General features: G+C 36.2%; 1 protein-coding gene across 1 annotated transcript in view; it reads left to right on the plus strand.

Annotated features, from left to right (window-relative positions):
- Positions 1 to 16,965, plus strand: part of RLF (RLF zinc finger) — an 83,447-nt gene that overhangs the window by 54,838 nt on the left and 11,644 nt on the right. The window contains exons 6-7 of the mRNA XM_027059553.2: positions 6,754 to 6,890; positions 16,729 to 16,870. Of these exons, the coding sequence (XP_026915354.1) occupies positions 6,754 to 6,890; positions 16,729 to 16,870 (279 nt within the window). The remainder of the gene's footprint in view (positions 1 to 6,753; positions 6,891 to 16,728; positions 16,871 to 16,965) is intronic.

The following is a 16,965-nucleotide window of genomic DNA, read 5'->3' on the forward strand; positions in this document are numbered from 1 at the left end:
ATGTTACCAGCCAGAACCTTCTTTTTATTTTATATCATTTTTCTCAGTTTGGCATTATTAGACAACGGAGTAGTGTTAGGGCAAATTCCAAGCTTGAAGGACAGGTTATAAATTCTCAAGTATTTTTTTTATCCCACCAGAACCCAGGTTGAGATTGCTGTACAAGTTTTCCTGCTGTGTGCCTTATTTTGGTCCACCCGTTCTCTGAGTTTGTAGCTCTATTGGGGTTCCAATTGTATGCAGAAGTCTCACTGCCAACTTCCTGTCTCCAGGTCCAAGCTTTATCATCTATCCATGAGTTGTAAAACACAAGCCTCTTAGTGAGATTAGCAGTGATCCAGCAAGTTAGGGCGGTTGTCCAGTCACACTTGAATACTTTTTTCCCCCTTCATGATTTCTTTTACTTCTTTAATGTTCGGCTGTATGTTCTATAAAAGGCATTTCTGTTTTACCCAGGATTTCTAAGTGTTTTGCCACAGGAGAATTTTCAGGCATTACTCTTGTTCAGGACTGGCAGGAAGGTATGTAATCATTATATATTAAATTCACAGGGTAAGGTGGTATGTTTCATCTTTGCCACCAGAATTTCCAGCATTAGCCACTTTTTGCCTTGTGCTGTAAGTTGTGATACTTTGTAAATACACATAGCATTGATAGTGCTTATGCATGATTTATGATTTTGTATTATTAAGTGTAGCAGACTTTGTTATGAAGTAGATTTTAGTAAGGAAAGATCTGGAGGAACTAGTTAGGATTTTGAAGAGGTTGAAGGTGAGAACATGGTATGGAATGAATGTTCCTGACTAATCTTTCAGGTCCTTTTAAGTTCCTAGCTGGTTCTGCTCACTGTCCTTCCATTCCAGTTCAATAAATGTTTATTGACAGCCCTTAGAAACAAAATGATCAACGTGTCCTCCAGTCTCCTGCTATCATTAGCCTATATCCTTTATGGAAATTGGCAAAAAGGACCATGTTCCAATATGTCCTCCTTCATACGATTGCTTCCAAAGGTCTCCCTTCTGTGAGGAAGAGCCTCATGCCAAAACTTAGGGCTTGGCAAGCTGACTGAATTTCAGCCTCCATTAATATACTTAGCTGGTTACCTCTGTGTAGTATGAAACTGTACCCTGATATCCCCCCAAGAGCTATTTTCTTTGAAGCCTTCTTTGCTTACTCTAGTCTGCATTATTCTTATCTCCAGTCGGTCCCATTTATTTATTCTGTGGCCACTGTTATTTATCTTGTGGTTCTCTTTTATTCCAACAAATATTTATTGATGTTCCCCAAGTGCCTGGTACCATTGTAGGCACTGAAGATACAGTGGTGAATAAAAACAAAGTTTTGCCCAAATGGAACTTATATTCTCATAGGCAAGATGGATAGTAAACAAAAAAAGTATTGGGACACCTGGCTGGCTCAGTCGGTAGAGCATCTGACTGTTGATCTTGGGGTTGTGAGTTTAAGCCCCACATTGGGTGTAGAGATGTTTAAATAAATTAAGGGGAAAAAAACTTTAAAACAATTTTTAAAAAAGAACTAAAAAATTATTTCAGTACCTATCCAGGAATTTCCTAGACACTCACTGAAATTCTCAGAAGCTTGTCAGTGACCTCATTTTAATTTACTGTAGCTGAAAAGTATTTTGTGGCATATATTTGGTTTTTAATGTGGTCTTAAGCTATTCTATTAGAAAAGGTTGGGGACCATACTGTGTCTTATTAGCGAAGTGTTAAAAAATATGTCATTTTAATTTACCTGGATTTTTCTATTTTTAAAATTTTTTATTTAGTTTTGTTACTTTATCATAACTCTTTTTCCTCTGTATTCAAGAAAATACAGGTATTTGGGGCAAAATACTGATATCCTCTTCAATTAAAAATATTATCTGAGTGCTTGCTTATTTGTCACGTAAAGATCCTAAAGCAGGCACTAAGTAGGTTAAAAGCATGAGATAAGATACCAGCTTTCAAAGGACTTAGAATCAAGCAGAGTAGGGAACAGACTGAAGGAACTCTGGCTTCAGTTTCTTCACTTGGAAGAATGATGAGGGTTTTTTTTTCATTACTTAAATGAGAGTGTAAAAAAAAAAGTCTAGATGGTTGCCCCTGTGTTATTAGCATAGATGAGTATGTGTGAGGCAAATGAGTTCTTGAATTGGAAGGTTGTACAGAAACCCCACTATAAACTAGTCCTGTTTTGTCAGTAGAAACCTTGATGGAAGTAAAACAATGAAGGTAATGGATAATAAAAAAAAAATATGTAAGTTACCATTCTTATTAGGTGTTACGGACCTCTTAGAAACTTCTTTATCAGGCATATATTCTAAAGTGTCAGGTAAACAACAATATTAAGCATGAACTAAAAGCATGCTAGTACTTAAAATTTACTAGAAATGGGTAACATTTGGAGAAAGTTGAGGTTAAGTTTGAGAAGTTGGTAGAGGTTAGATTGGTACAGGAGCAGGCAAGGTTACCAGCAATCTTTGTGGTAGTCTCAGAAAAGGCACTAAGATACTGGAAGAGCAGAAGGCATCTACTCTTAGGAAACCACTAGAGTTGATACTCCAACACTATTGCTAAATTGCCATTAGCTGACTAGAAATAATTTATTTCTGTTTCTCCAGTTCCTTGTTCATTCTTACCTGTTGGCCCTTGCGATGTGTTTTTCTTCCTCTTTGGAACAGTTTTCTTATTTCACTCTACCCTTTCCCATGGCTTATCTCTACTCATTCTTTAATTCTCATTTTAAATGTGACTTCATCCAGGAAGTTGTTTTTGATCCCCCAAATTTGGGTTAGATCTCTTTTTATCAAAGGTAGGAAAAATACTCTGTACATCCCCATTGTAACAGTTAATATACACTGTAATTCTTAGCAGTTGCTGCTACCTCATTTGTTATCTGTGGCTGGACTGTGACTTCCGTGAAGGCAAAAATCAGGTTGGCTTGTATCCCCAGTACTTAGCACAGCACAGGTGCTTAGTAATACACAGCACTGCTTTGAAAGACATGTGCATTTTAATTTTAACATGTTTTTTTCCTGTGGCATTTTGTGAACAGAGGATTTTGGATATAAGACCATCTTCAGAAATTCATAGTCTAGTTAGAAAGCCAAAGTTCAAAGCACATGTAAAAAAAGTAAAATAATAAAAGGTAAAGGCCACTGTGAGTCACTAGTTCAGAAGTTGGCCCAAAATGGAATAAAAAATAGCCCAATTAAAAATGTTGATAAGATGCTGTGAATTCAGAGTAAGGCAAGAGATCGTTGGATGCTAGAGTAGTCTATGAAGGAAGTTTCAGCTGAATGTTGAAGGATGGGGAGGATCGGTTCAGCAGGCAAGAGGAGGAGGGCTGTTTGTTTAGGCTTATACACTAACTGGTAGTGTTCATCTTTGTAATAAATCATTTTTGTAATAAATGTTTCGTGTTTGTAATAAATAGAAATAATAGAACTACGTATACCTTCTAAACAACTAGTCTGGATTTTTCATATCATTTCCTCCTCCCCCGTCATTTTAGGTTAATGATTTTTGACTTGAAATCTACATTTCTAATTTATTTCAGTTTTGTCCCTTTTTCTTAATACTTTGGTTCCAAGGTGAAAGCTCATATCTCTCTGAAGTATACCCTTTTAAAATGAGCTTCCCTGTAGGAATAAAATGACGTGAGATTAGTTTTTCATTTTATTTACTGTTACTTTTTATTATTAGCCACAGTTGACTAGAGACAAGAAACAGTCTCTTCTCAGGCTCATCTTTTACTTGTGAAGTAGAAATAATATTGCCTGCATTGCTAATCTTACAGATTTATCATGCTGATAAAGTGAGATGATATTTCATTCAAGGTATTTGAAAAGGATAAAAAATGTTCTAGAAATGCAAATTGTATATTATTTCCATTCTAATTTATATGTCTGGCTTAGAGGGTTTCTCATGCTATTTCTCAGCTTGGAAATGTTATATATTGCTGTTACATTGCAAAATCAAATTTTAGAATTCTGGGTTTTTGACAGGAGCTTTAACATGGCGTGGATAGTAGGTGGTTGCCCTGGAATAAATAGCTGTTTTCATTTGCTGAGGAATTTTCATTTCAGTCCTTCGGTCACTTCAGTTATGAATACCCTGTGGTGGGCCTTTTGTCTCTGGATGACCCTTCTAATTCATTCAGCTATGGATGAGGACATGGTTGTTGAGGGCATCATTAAAATTCCATCCTCATTAAGTCTGATACGGTCTTTTTTTTTTTTAACCTGAAAACTGAATTTAAATTATGTTCTAGGCTTTACCAACGTAATTTTGCCTCCCAGTGCTCTTTAGATATAAATTTAAATCAGGTGTGATCTTGCATCTGCGAGTGATCTTTTGAAATGCTTTCTACTATTCTTAAGGTTGATTTTTTTTTCTTTTTCTTATTTTTAAAATTTATATATTTCATGAAAAATTCTTAAGAGCTCTTCTGATGTGCTCCCTATTTGTCAATCCCTGTTAGAATATATATTTTTTAAACCTTAACTGTAACTTTAATAGGCACACATACCACATTTTTAATTGATGCATAATTGACATTGTATTATTTTAGGTATACAACATAATATTCAATATTTATATAGGTTGTGAAATGATATCCAGATAAGTCTAGTTGATGTCTGTCACTATACAGAGTCACAAAAGTTTTTTTTCTTATGATGAGAACATTTAAGATCTATTCTAACAACTTTCCAGTATGCAATACAGTATTAATTATAGTCACCATGATGTACTAAAACATATTAAATTCTTAAAATAACTCCATGAGGGAGGTTCTGTTATTTCCATTTTACACATGAGGAAACAGACACTAAGTCACTGAGAAGTTAACATGACTTACCCAGAGTCACACAGCTAGTAGCTATAGAGCTGGGAAAAGAATATACACAATCTGGTTTTAGAATAATTGCTTTTGGGGCACCTGGGTGGCTCAGTGGGTTAAGCAACTGACTCTTGGTTTGGCTCAGGTCATGATCTCACAGTTCTTGAGTTTGTCAAGCCCTGCGTCAGGCTCTGTGCTGACACTGCAGAGCCTGCTTGGAATTCTCTCTCCTCCTCTCTCTGCCCCTGCCCTCTCTCTCTCTCTCTCTCTCTCTCTCTCTCTCTCTCTCTCTCTCTCTCTCTCACACACACACACACACACACACACACACACACTAAATAAACTTAATAAAAATATCTAAAAGGAAAAAAAAGAATAATTGCTTTTAACCACTATATCATACTGCTTATTGTGTCATCACATTGTCTTTAAAAGACTAGAAAACAGACTTGTATGAGGTTCACTTTGTAAATGTGAACATTTTACCCTCATTAAACTTGATTTGTTTATCCCACTCATCACCTGTTTACTGTTTTTTTAACGTGTTCCAGACAATGCTATGTGCTGAGTTTTGAACAAGATATACAAAGTCCCTGACCTCATTAATTTTACATTCTAGCAGAGAAGACAGATACTAAGTTCTTTGCCTAATGATTGAATTGTAGTTGTGATAGATGTTACAAAGGAGGAATTAAGAGTAGAGTTTTTGTATGTGGGGGCGTTTTTTAATTGAAGTACAGTTGACTTTTGGAGGAGTTGTTTTTTGTTTTCAATGGATGAGAATCGAGTTTTTGTTGGAGATTCTGACCTAGTCTTAGAAGTGAAAGGATTGTATGAGAAAATAGCATGTGAGCTAAGCTTTGAAAAAAGTCTTTCTGTGCCTACTTGAGGGTATGACTAAAATTAGATGTTTCGACCACCTGTTGGAACTGAATAGCACTTTGGAAAAGATGAACTAAACTCGTTTGTGCCTCATTCACCCTGATATTCACTTCATTTATCCTGAAATTTATCACTGTTTTGTACATTTGGTGTCTGGTATAATTCACATTTATAAGGCTGACATATGACAAAGAGATTAATCATATTCTTTGTTAAGACAGGGAAGTGATAGAGTTGAGAAAGGATCTCTTTAGAGGTCTTAATCTCCTGTTTCATTAGTATGTAAAAAGAGCCCCAGAAAATTCTGATTTGCCCAGAGGTGGTTTTAAGATTTCTATAATTAGTGTCAACGAGGGGCACCTGGCTGGCTCATTTGGTACTGCATGTGACTCTTGACCTTGGGGTTGAGGGTTTGAGCCTCACATTCGGTGTAGAGATTGCTTTAAAAAAATTGAATCCTTTAAAAAAAATAGTGTTAATGAAAAAGATGTATTTCTGAGTGTTTTAGCTGTTTGAACGCACTTATACCAAGTATTCTTTTTTCTCCTTAACTCTGAGAAAGTGATACAAGTTTCTCAACTGGCCTCGTTTAGCCCTACTGGCTGTGAGGATAAGCCTTGTGTTTTTCTATCTGTAACTAGAGTGACTTGAATAAAACTGTAAAGGAAATAAAGAAAGAAAAAACAAAAAAAATTATACTTCAAGTGAAAATAATCTGAAGTTATTATGCATCATTTGACTTATTTATATGGTAGCAAAGTTCATGAATAATTGAACTCTACAGAAATGCTTTTGTCTGTGTTGGGACTGCAGTGGAACTTCAGTCTATTCACTTCTCTTTAATATTTTCTAATATGATATAGTCCAGGAGATTTAGTCATAAGTTAATAGAAGAAAATTGTGTCCCTCTAATTGCCTCATCAATTGTCAAAGATAGAAAACCTTAAAAGAGGCTTCTTGTTACATAACAAAATATACAGGAAAGTCACCATTTTTATTTTGACTCCATCTTCTCATTTTTGATAGATTGCAAAGGTCGACTGTAAGGAAATACTAGACATCATATGTAATCTGGAATCCGAGGGTCAGGATAACACGGCATTTGTTCTTTGTACGACTTACCTCACTCAGCAGCTCCAAACTGCAAGTGTATATTGTTCTTGGTAAGTATATTTACTTTTTTTCACTTTATTTGTTTAGTACATAGTATGGCATTTAGAGTTTATGTAAAACATTGGCTTCTTTCAAATTTAAAGCCTAAGCAAATTAATTGATGACATGTGAATTACATCTTGCTTAGAAGCTAAACCATTTAATAAAAAATGTTACTGGTTTAATCTTTTCCAGAAGAGTCCAGAAATAAAGAGAGGGTAAAGAATTTGAGCTCCTCTTGATCATCTTATATAGAGGGTTGTCTGTTAACTTTAATATAGGTCTTCTTTGGAAATAAAATTATGGCAACATGAGACAAATTGGTGTTAGGTCATTTTCCTTTACACTTACTATATCTTTTGGTAGTCATTTTCCCCTCTTATTTGGAAACCCATTAATTATCTAGGTTTCCAGGTCAGTCTTGCACTAGAGAAGGAAATCCATTTGAATAGGTAATCTCTTTTGAAACTTTGGTACTGTATAGCAGAATTATATTAATTTGGTTTTAATTCAGTTTATATCTTGTTTGCCTACAGAGTACTTAGTTGCTAAAAAGAAAACAGTAAGTGTAACCTACGGTTCTTTCATTCCAACTGTGCAGAATCTGTTTAGGCCAAAAGGGCAGACTTGATACACAGGAGAGTTCTAGAATGTAAGACTGCCAGTAAGTATCAGATTAGTGATATGGATAATGCCATAGGATATTAGTGGAAGGTGCTCACTGTTTAAGAAAGGTGTCAAGGGAGAGGTTATATCAGAGCTTTAATTCAAAGAATGGATTGGATTTGCATGGTCTTGATTAGAGGAGCATGGAGAGATTTAGAACCTAAGGATGGCTTGAAGTTGGAAACGAACATTTTGATTGTAGGAAAACCCAGTAAAGCCCTTCGTGTGCTTTAGCCTTCATTGATCTCCTTTTGGAGCATCTGTGTGTATTTGTACTTTTATTATTAACATTGTATGCTACTATATTTCTTCCTGTTTACTATTTTATATAGAAATATTATTTGTGTGCTATAAATTATCTCATAATAATCCTCATAATTATCATTGTGCAGATGAGGCAGTGGGTGACCAGAGGAATCAGAGAAGTCTTGTGATTGCCCAGGGTCTTAAGGCTAAAGTGATAGAGCTGAGATTCACATCCAGGGTTTTTGACTCCTAATCCAGTGCTTTTCTTCTCCTGTGGTGGTTTTCTTGGTGCAGGGCCAGAATGCAGATTGCAGTCTTCTACCACTGAGTCCACTATGCCAGAGTTAGATCTCCTGTGAAAAGGGAGATAGTGGAACAGGGAGTTAAATATATTTTGTAATAATCACTATGGCATTTTGTTAGGAAACCAAAAAAGCGGTGCTAAAAATGAAAAGAATTAAGTAGCAGTGAGGGTTTTGATCATTAAATTAAGTAGAAGAGGTTTTTATCCCCCCCCCCCATGCATTAGAGATTAGAGATTTTAGCCTCAGTAAAACAGATGTATTTACTTGAGGAACAAACCCCAATTTATCTTGTTACAGTTAATTTCTTTGCCTACAATGAAAAAATAGCTGCTAGTGATAGCTAGATTTTCAGGACAAAGAAATACACTAAATTACATATGAGATGTGTTATACATTACAGAGGGTTATGGGGGTTTTTTTGGATTTTTTTTTAAGTTTTAGATGTACAGTATAATGATGCAACAATTCTATACATTATTCAGTGTTCATCACAATAAGTGTACTCTTAATCCCCTTCACCGATTTCATCCATCTCCCCTCTGGTGACAACCAGTTTGTCCTCTATACTATATAATGAGTATATTTTCATTTGTCTCTTTTTTCTTTGTTCATTTATTTTGTTTCTTAAATTCTGCTTATGTTTTAAATCATATGGTATTTGTCTTTCTCTGACTATTTCACTTAGCATTGTACCCTCTAGATGCATCCATGTCATTGCAAATAGCAAGATCTTTTTTATGGCAGAGTAAATTCCATTGTATATATATACCACATCATCTTTAACCATTCATCTGTTGATAGACACTTGGGCTGCCTCTGTATCTTGGCTGTTGTAAATAATGCTACAGTAAATGTAGGGGTGCATATATCTTTTCAAATTAGTGTTTTTATGTTTTTTGGGTAAATACCCAGTAGTGGAACTACTGGATCATATGGTAATTCTATTTTTAGTTAGTTTTTTGTTTTTTTTTTTAACGTTTATTTATTTTTGAGACAGAGAGAGACAGAGCATGAACGGGGGAGGGTCAGAGAGAGGGAGACACAGAATCTGAAACAGGCTCCAGGCTCTGAGCTGTCAGCACAGAGCCCGACGCGGGGCCCGAACTCATGGACCGCGAGATCACGACCTGAGCCGAAGTCGGCCGCCCAACCGACTGAGCCACCCAGGCGCCCCTCTATTTTTAATTTTTTGAGGAACCTTCATACTGTTGTCCACAGTGGTTGCACCAGCCTGCATTCCCACCAGTGGTGCATGAGGATTCCTTTTTCTCTAAATCCTGGCCAATACTTTTTATTTCTTGTGTTTTTTATTTTGGCCATTCTGACAGGTGTGCCGTGATATCTTATTGTGGTTTTGATTTGCATTTCCCTGGTGATTAGTGATGTTGAACATCTTTTCATGTGTTTGTTTGGTTATCTGTGTGTCATCTTTGGAAAAATGCCTGTGTCCTCTGCCTGTTTTTAAATTGAATTATTTGCTTTTGGGTGTGTTCCATTGTGTAATTTCTTTGTATATTTTTGGATATTAACCCCTTTTCAGATATATCATTTACCAATATCTTCTTTCATTCAGTAGTTTGTCTTTTTGTTTTGTTGATGGTTTCCTTTGCTGTCTGAAAGCTTTGTATTTTGGTGTAGTCTCAGTAGTTTAATTTTGCTTTTGTTTCCCTTGCCAAAAGAGACCTATCTAGAAAAATGTTTCCATGGCTGATATTGAAGAGATTACTGCCTGTGTTTACTTCTAGGAATTTTATGGCTTCAGGTCTCACATTTAGGTCTTTCTCAATTTTGAATTTATTTTTGTGTATGGTCTAAGAAAGTGGTCTAATTTCATTCTTTTGCCTGTAGCTGCCTTGTTTTCCCAACAGCATTTGTTGAAGAGCTTGTCTTTTTCCTGTTGTATAGTCTTGTATATTCCTTTGTCATATAATGACCATAAAAGTGGGTTTATTTCCAGCTTCTTTATTCTGTTCCATTGATCTGTGTGTCGGTTTTTGTGCCAGTACCATACTGTTTTGATTACTGTAGTTTTGTAGTATATCTTGAAATCTGGGGTTGTGATACCTCCAGCTTTGTTCTTCTTTGTCCACATTGCTATTTTGAGGTCTTTTTTTTTTTTTAATGTTTGTTTGTTTGTTTGTTTGTTTATTAGAGTGAGAGAGCAGGTGAACACAAGCAGGGGAGGGGCAGAGAGAGAGGGAGACACAGAATCCAAAGCAGGCTCCGGAGCCCTGTGTGGGGCTCAAACTCCGGAACCTTGAGATCATGACCTGAGCTGAAGTCAGATGCTTAGCCGACTGAGCCACCCAGGCGTCCGTGGCTATTTGAGGTCTTTTTTCATTCCATGTAAATTTTAGGATTATTGTTCTAGTTCTGTGAAAAGCTGTTGGTATTTTAATAGGGATTGCATTGAATGTGTAGATTGCTTTGGGTAGTGTGGACAATTTAATAATAATTGGTTTTCCCAATCCATGAGCATGGAATCTTTCCATTGTGTCATCTTCAGTTTCTTTTACCCGTGTTTTACAGCTTTCAGAGTACAAGTCTTTTACTTCCTTGTTTAGTTTATTCCTAGGAATTTTATTCTTTTTGGTGTAATTGTAAATGGGACTATTTTCTTAATTTTTCTTTTGCTGCTTTATTAGTATATAGAAATGCAACAGGGGGTGCCTGGCTCAGTCAGTTAAGCTTCGGATTCTTGATTTTGGCTCAGGTCATGAGCTCATGTTGTGTGAGATCAAGCCTTGCTTCGAGCTCTGTGCTGACAGTCAGGAGCCTGCTTGGAATTCTCTCCCCCCCCCGCCACTTGTGCGAGCATGCATGCATGCATGCGCTTACTCACACTCTCTCTCTCTAAATTAGTAAACATTTTAAAAAAATAGAAATGCAACAGATTTCTGTATATTAATTTTGTATCCTGTGACTTTGTTGAATTCATGTATCAGTTCTAGTAGTTTTTTGGTAGAGTCTTCAGGGTTTCTGTATATAGTATCAGGTCATCTATAAATAGTGAAAATTTTACTTCTTCCTTACCAATTTGGATGCTGTTATTTCTTTTTGTTATCTGACTGCTGTGACTAGGATGTCGAAACTATGTTCAATGAAAATGGTAAGAGTGGACATCCCTGTCTTCTTCCTGAACTTAGAGGAAAAGCTCTGATTTTCACCATTGAGTATGATGTTTGCTGTAGGTTTGTCATATATGGCCTTAATTAATGTTGAGGTGTGTTCCTGCTAAACCCACTTCGTTGAAAAGTTTTTATCATGAGTGAATGTAGTACTTTGTCAGATGCTTTTTCTGCTTCTGTTGAGATGATTACATGCTTTTTATCCTTCTCTTGTTAATGTGACCTATCATTGATTGATTTGTGAATAGTGAATCACGTTGCATCCTTGGAATAAATCACACTTGATCATGGTGACTAATTTTTTTTTAAGTGTTGTTGGATTTGGTTTGCTAATATTTTGTTGAGGATATTTGCATCTATGTTCATCAGATATTGGCTTATAGTTTTCTTTTTGTGTAGTGTCTACCTGGTTTTGGAAGCAGGGTAATGCTGACCTTGTAGAATGGATTTGTAATCTTTCCTTCCTCTTTTTTTTTTTTTTTTGAAATAGTTTGAGAAGAATAGGTGTTAACTCTTCTTTAAATGTTTGACAGAATTCACCTGTGAAGCCATTTAGTCCTGGACTTTTGTTTGTTGGGAATTTTTTGATTTCTGATTCAACTTCACTGCTAGTAGTTGGTCTGTTCAAATGCTCTTATTTCTTTCTGATTCAGTTTAGAAGGTTATATGTTTCTAGGACTTTATCCATTTCTTCCAGGTTATCAAGTTTGTTGACATACAATTTTTCATAATCTTGTATAATCTTTTGTATTTCTGTGGTGTAGGTTGTTATTTTTCCTCTTTTATTTCTGATTTATTTGCATCCTCCTTTTTTTTCTAATGATTCTGGCTAAAGGTTTATCAATTTTGTTGCATTTTTTAAAGAACCACCTCCTGGTTTCTTTAGTTTTATTTCACTTATTTCTCCTCTAATCTTTTTCATTTCCTTCCTTCTGTTGGCTTTGGGCTTTGTTCTTTTTCTAGCTCCTCGAGGAGTAAGTTTAGGTCATTTGAGATTTTTCTTGATTATAAAGTAATTTTAAAACTATAATCACACGGTTCTTTTAATATTCCTAATAGAGCTTCCCTTCTAGAGTGACCTATAGCTTTATTCTTCTTCCTTTCTTTACTCTGACACATTAGCCCTTCCAAGGATGTTAGCAGCTGTAGGATTAATGCTGCTCCACGCAGCAGGAAGGGATTAACAAGGATTTCCCTCTTGTTGGCCTCCTGAGGAGCTAGAATGAGTAAAGGAAAGAAAATATTTAGTCACTTCACACTTGGGTAAAAGTAAGCTTCTTCCAAGCAGTTTAAAGAGAAATAGAATCTAAAATTTTGAAATTTGGAATCTTTTTTTTTTTTAACTCCTTCTGTTGTTTTCATAGGTGTTTGTTTGTTTTGCTAATGGGATATTGGAGTGGGATATTTGAAACTTAGGAATTCTGTAAAACATGTGACTAACTTGGAATCTGATAAAAGCAGTCACTTATTTTTAAACACATATACTAGAATTTATTTATCGGAAGTATCATTCTTGAATGTGATCATCACAGAAGATAGTATTTGAAGTGTTAACTATGTAACTGTTACCCAAAAGTTTTTTTTTTTAATTTTCTTAGAAATTTCCTTTAGAGATACTTACAAATCACAATAAAATATATCCTATTACTTTAAATCAGCCACCATATATATGCTTGATCTCAAAAGGTATATTACTCAGCTTATTAATTAACCATGGCCCCAAAAGAATTTTGGCTCTGCAAAAATCAAAGATGTGCTGGAGGAATGAGTTTCCTATAGATGTCTGCAGTGATAATACCATTAGAGTAGCCAAGCAAATAAGAAAGATAACCATTTTTGAATGGGACAGTGTACATATAGATGTCTAATTACTACTGCTGCTTTTAAAATAAAGTTCAGGGTGCCTGGATAGCTCAGTTGGATAAGCGTCCGACTTTGGCTCAGGTCATGATCTCATGGCACGTGGGTTTGAGCCCCTCGTCGAGCTCTACCGACAGCTCAGAGTCTGGATCCTGCTTCCGATTCTGTGTCTCCCCCTCTGTCTCTCTCTCTGTCCCTCTCCTTCTTGTAGTCTCTCTCTCTCTCTTCTCTCTCTCTCAAAAATAAACATTAAAAAAATTAAAATAAAATTCATGGGGCATCTGGGTTGCTCAGTCAGTTAAACGTTCGACTTAGGCTCAGGTCATGATCTCAAGGTTCGTGAGTTCGAGCCCTGTGTTGGGCTCTGTGCTGACAGCTTGGAGACTTGAGCCTGCTTCGGATTTTGTTTCTCCCTCTCTCTCTCTCTCTCTCTCTCTCTCTCTCTCTCTCTCTCTGCCCCTCCCTCACTAATGCTGTGTCTCAAAAATAAATATAAAAAAAAGTAAAGGTCATACAGGGGTGCCTCTCTCTCTCAAAAGTAAATAAACATTAAACAAATAAAGTTCATACAGGTGCCTTAAACCTCCACACAAAGCTTTCAGCAAGTATTTGATAGGTTGACCTTTGCTTTCTTAGATCTGAGTTTAATGTATGTTGGGGCACCTGGGTGGCTCAGTCAGTTGTACATCTGACTTCAGCTCAAGTCATGATCTCATGGTTCGTGAGTTTGAGCCCCACCTGCTCGCTGCTATCAGGAAGAGCCCTCTTCCAATCCTCTGTCCCTCTCTCTCTGCCCCTCCCCACCACACTCGCTTATGTGCTCTCTCTCTCAAAATATATGTATAAAAAAATCTTGTACATTTGTGTTTCTTTGATGTAATCTCATGCCTGTTCTCTCCCGGGCTAGACTGTGATATGCCAGGGTCAATGTGTGTGTTGTCCTCAGTACCTGACGAAGACCACATATCCATATATGTTTTATTTAACCGAATTTTGTTGGAAGTAAAAAGTGGTCATGAGAATCACATACTGTATCTGCAGGAGCCACCTTTAAAGATGGTCATCCCTTAATGCCACAAAGTTTTCTTTGACTCATTTCCACAATGCCTGAATTCTAGATAACCGTGTGACATACTGACTGGACTTTGGGCTTCCTGATATGCAGAAACCCAGTGTAGTTTAAAGTTCTTGCATGGTAGCTAGATCTCTGCTGAAGTATGTTTCCTACCATTAATAGAACTAAATTTCCTTTCCAGTTTTTATGAATTTGTATGTAATTTGTTGACTTGAAGTAGGCAGTGGGCTAATTGGAAGCATCTATACAGTGGAATCATTTTCAGTATATTCTTTAATGGTTGTCCATTTAAAAAAATCGTACCATTATAGTAATTGATATTCGTCCCAGTGCACGTATGATCCAACAGGTTCTGAGTTACTATTTTATTGGTGGTTTCCGTTTTCCAGTGTACAGCTTTGAATGGATGACATGGTAGCATTTTCATGAGCTGGTTGTTTTGCTTTCAGGCAAATTTGTATATTTGGTTGGGTAATGAGTGGTAGTTTTAAATTGTTGGATCATAATTGTGTAAGTATGTTTGAAAACAAAATACCCTTTTTTGATCATGGTTATTTGGAATTAAAATAACTATAGCTTGAAATATTTAATTTGGAATAAATCGGGCCATAAACCTTCTGATATATATTTTAAAAGTTATTTGAGGGGCTCCTGAGTGGCTCACCGGTTAAGTGGCCAACTTTTGGTTTCAGCTCAGGTCATGATCTCACGGTTCATGAGTTCAAGCCCTGCATTGGGCTTTGTGCTGGTAGTACAGAGCCTGCTTGGGATTCTCTCTCTGCCCCTCCTGCACTCCTTCTCTTTCTTTCTCTCTCTCTCTCTCCCTCAAAATAAATAGATAAACTTAAAAAAAAAATTATTTAAGAGGCTTTAATACTCAACTTGCCTCTTACCACTTTATCAGATTTGCCTAACTTTAAACTAATAGCTAGTTGACGTATTTTAGATAGTAGATATTCCTGATGCAGGGCTCAAACTCAGGAACCATGAGATCATATATGACCTGAGCTGAAGCCAAGAGTCGGATGCTTAACCGACTGAGCCATCCAGGTGCCCAGCAATCTTGTGAGTTAAAAAAATGGTCACCCCAATTACTTGCCTAGCCAGTAGCTATTTTCAAAGCTGACCTGTCTCAATTTTTTACTTTTCCTGGTTAGGAAAGCAACACTAGTCACCAAAGACAAACACTTAAAGGCATTTTAAGTTAATTTTATTTATCATAGCTCAAATTTGCCATCATTAAATATTAAAAGCTTTAATCATGTATCTTTTAAGGAGTATATTCATTTAGATCTTTGAGGCAAGTTTTGTATGTATATAAGAATTTCACCATATGAGAATCCTAGTTACTTCTTTAAAAATACAATAGGGATGCCTGGGTGGATCAGTTGGTTGAACAACTAACTCTTGATTTCAGCTGAGGTCATGATATCAGGGTCATGGGATCAAGCCCTGCATTGGGCTTTGTGCTGAACACAGAGCCTGCTTGAGATTATCTGTCTTCCTCTGCCCCTCTCCTGCTCACACACATGCTCTCTAAATTAATTAATTAATTAAATTAAATAAAGTATAATAAAATAAGTTCTGTTAAATATGTTTATTTTCAATCTGTTGAGGTATGTTCGTTTATTAAGCTTTGTATTTGTACCCAGCCTCCTAGAATAGTCTGTTAATAGCAGTAAGATATTAGTGTTCTAAAACTGGCTTGTGAAAATAATACTTTTTTATGAAAATTGTTTAAGAAATAATTACAGTGTGTATTGCAGTGTACAGAAAAGAGTCACTTTTTTAAAGTGGTAACATTCTCTTTAGTTTTACTAAGTAACTTCTCTTGCATTCATATTAGTATTTTTATCCTGGACATTTTTGAGTTACTAGTGCTTTTCCTTGAGAATTTTCTCTTGGGGCTCCTGGGTGGCTCAGTCGGTTCAGTGTCAGACTCTTGATTTCGGCTCAGGTCATGATCTCACACGGTTGGTGAGTTCAAGCCTCATGTTGGGCTCTGTGCTGACAGCGTGAAACCTACTTGGGATTGTCTCTGCCACTCCCTGCTCGTGCATTCTGTCTTTTTCTTTCAAAATAAATGAACTTTAAAAAAAAAAAAAGTTTTTTCTCTTAACCCATTCAGTGCCTTTAATTAACTTGTTCTTTTCAAGCTTTGTTTCCATAATGAATATTTGTAAGATTCTCGTATTTTAGCTGTTTCTAAAAGTGCCATTTTGCTAATTTTATTAGTAATATTTAAACATTCCAAAATGCATGCCTAAGTAGCTTCATGACATTTTAGAGCTAGAAAGGGCCACGTAAGTGGAGAAGTGTACTGTTAGAATATTTATTAGTTGTATACATTTTGTTAGCAGTGTCGGGATGTCTCATGATCTCTGCCCACTAGGATAGAGTTTAACGATTTTACCAGTTTGAGAGGACCCAATAGGGAATGTAGACAGTTTTTTTTTCCTTCTAGTTTCTGTTCACTATCAATTTATCTTTACAAACCAAAGTGGGGTGGGGAGGTGGACAGCAAATACCAGTTGCTTTAAATGTTTTACCTTAATCTTTCTTTTTATAGGGAATTGACTCTCTTTTGGAGTAAACTGCAGAGAAGAATTGACCCATCTTTAGACACTTTTTTGGAGCGCTGTCGTCAGTTTGGTGTCATAGCTAAAACACAGCAGCATTTGTTTTGCCTGATTAGAGTTATACAAACAGAAGTGAGTAATTTTGCTTTTTATGATGATTGTCCTAGAACTGAAGAAATGAGTGGGGAGATTACTTCTCAGACAACTCCTTTTAGACGAGGCAAGAT

The sequence above is a fragment of the Acinonyx jubatus genome, chromosome C1, assembly GCF_027475565.1.
Source record: "Acinonyx jubatus isolate Ajub_Pintada_27869175 chromosome C1, VMU_Ajub_asm_v1.0, whole genome shotgun sequence".
Taxonomy (NCBI): domain Eukaryota; kingdom Metazoa; phylum Chordata; class Mammalia; order Carnivora; family Felidae; genus Acinonyx; species Acinonyx jubatus.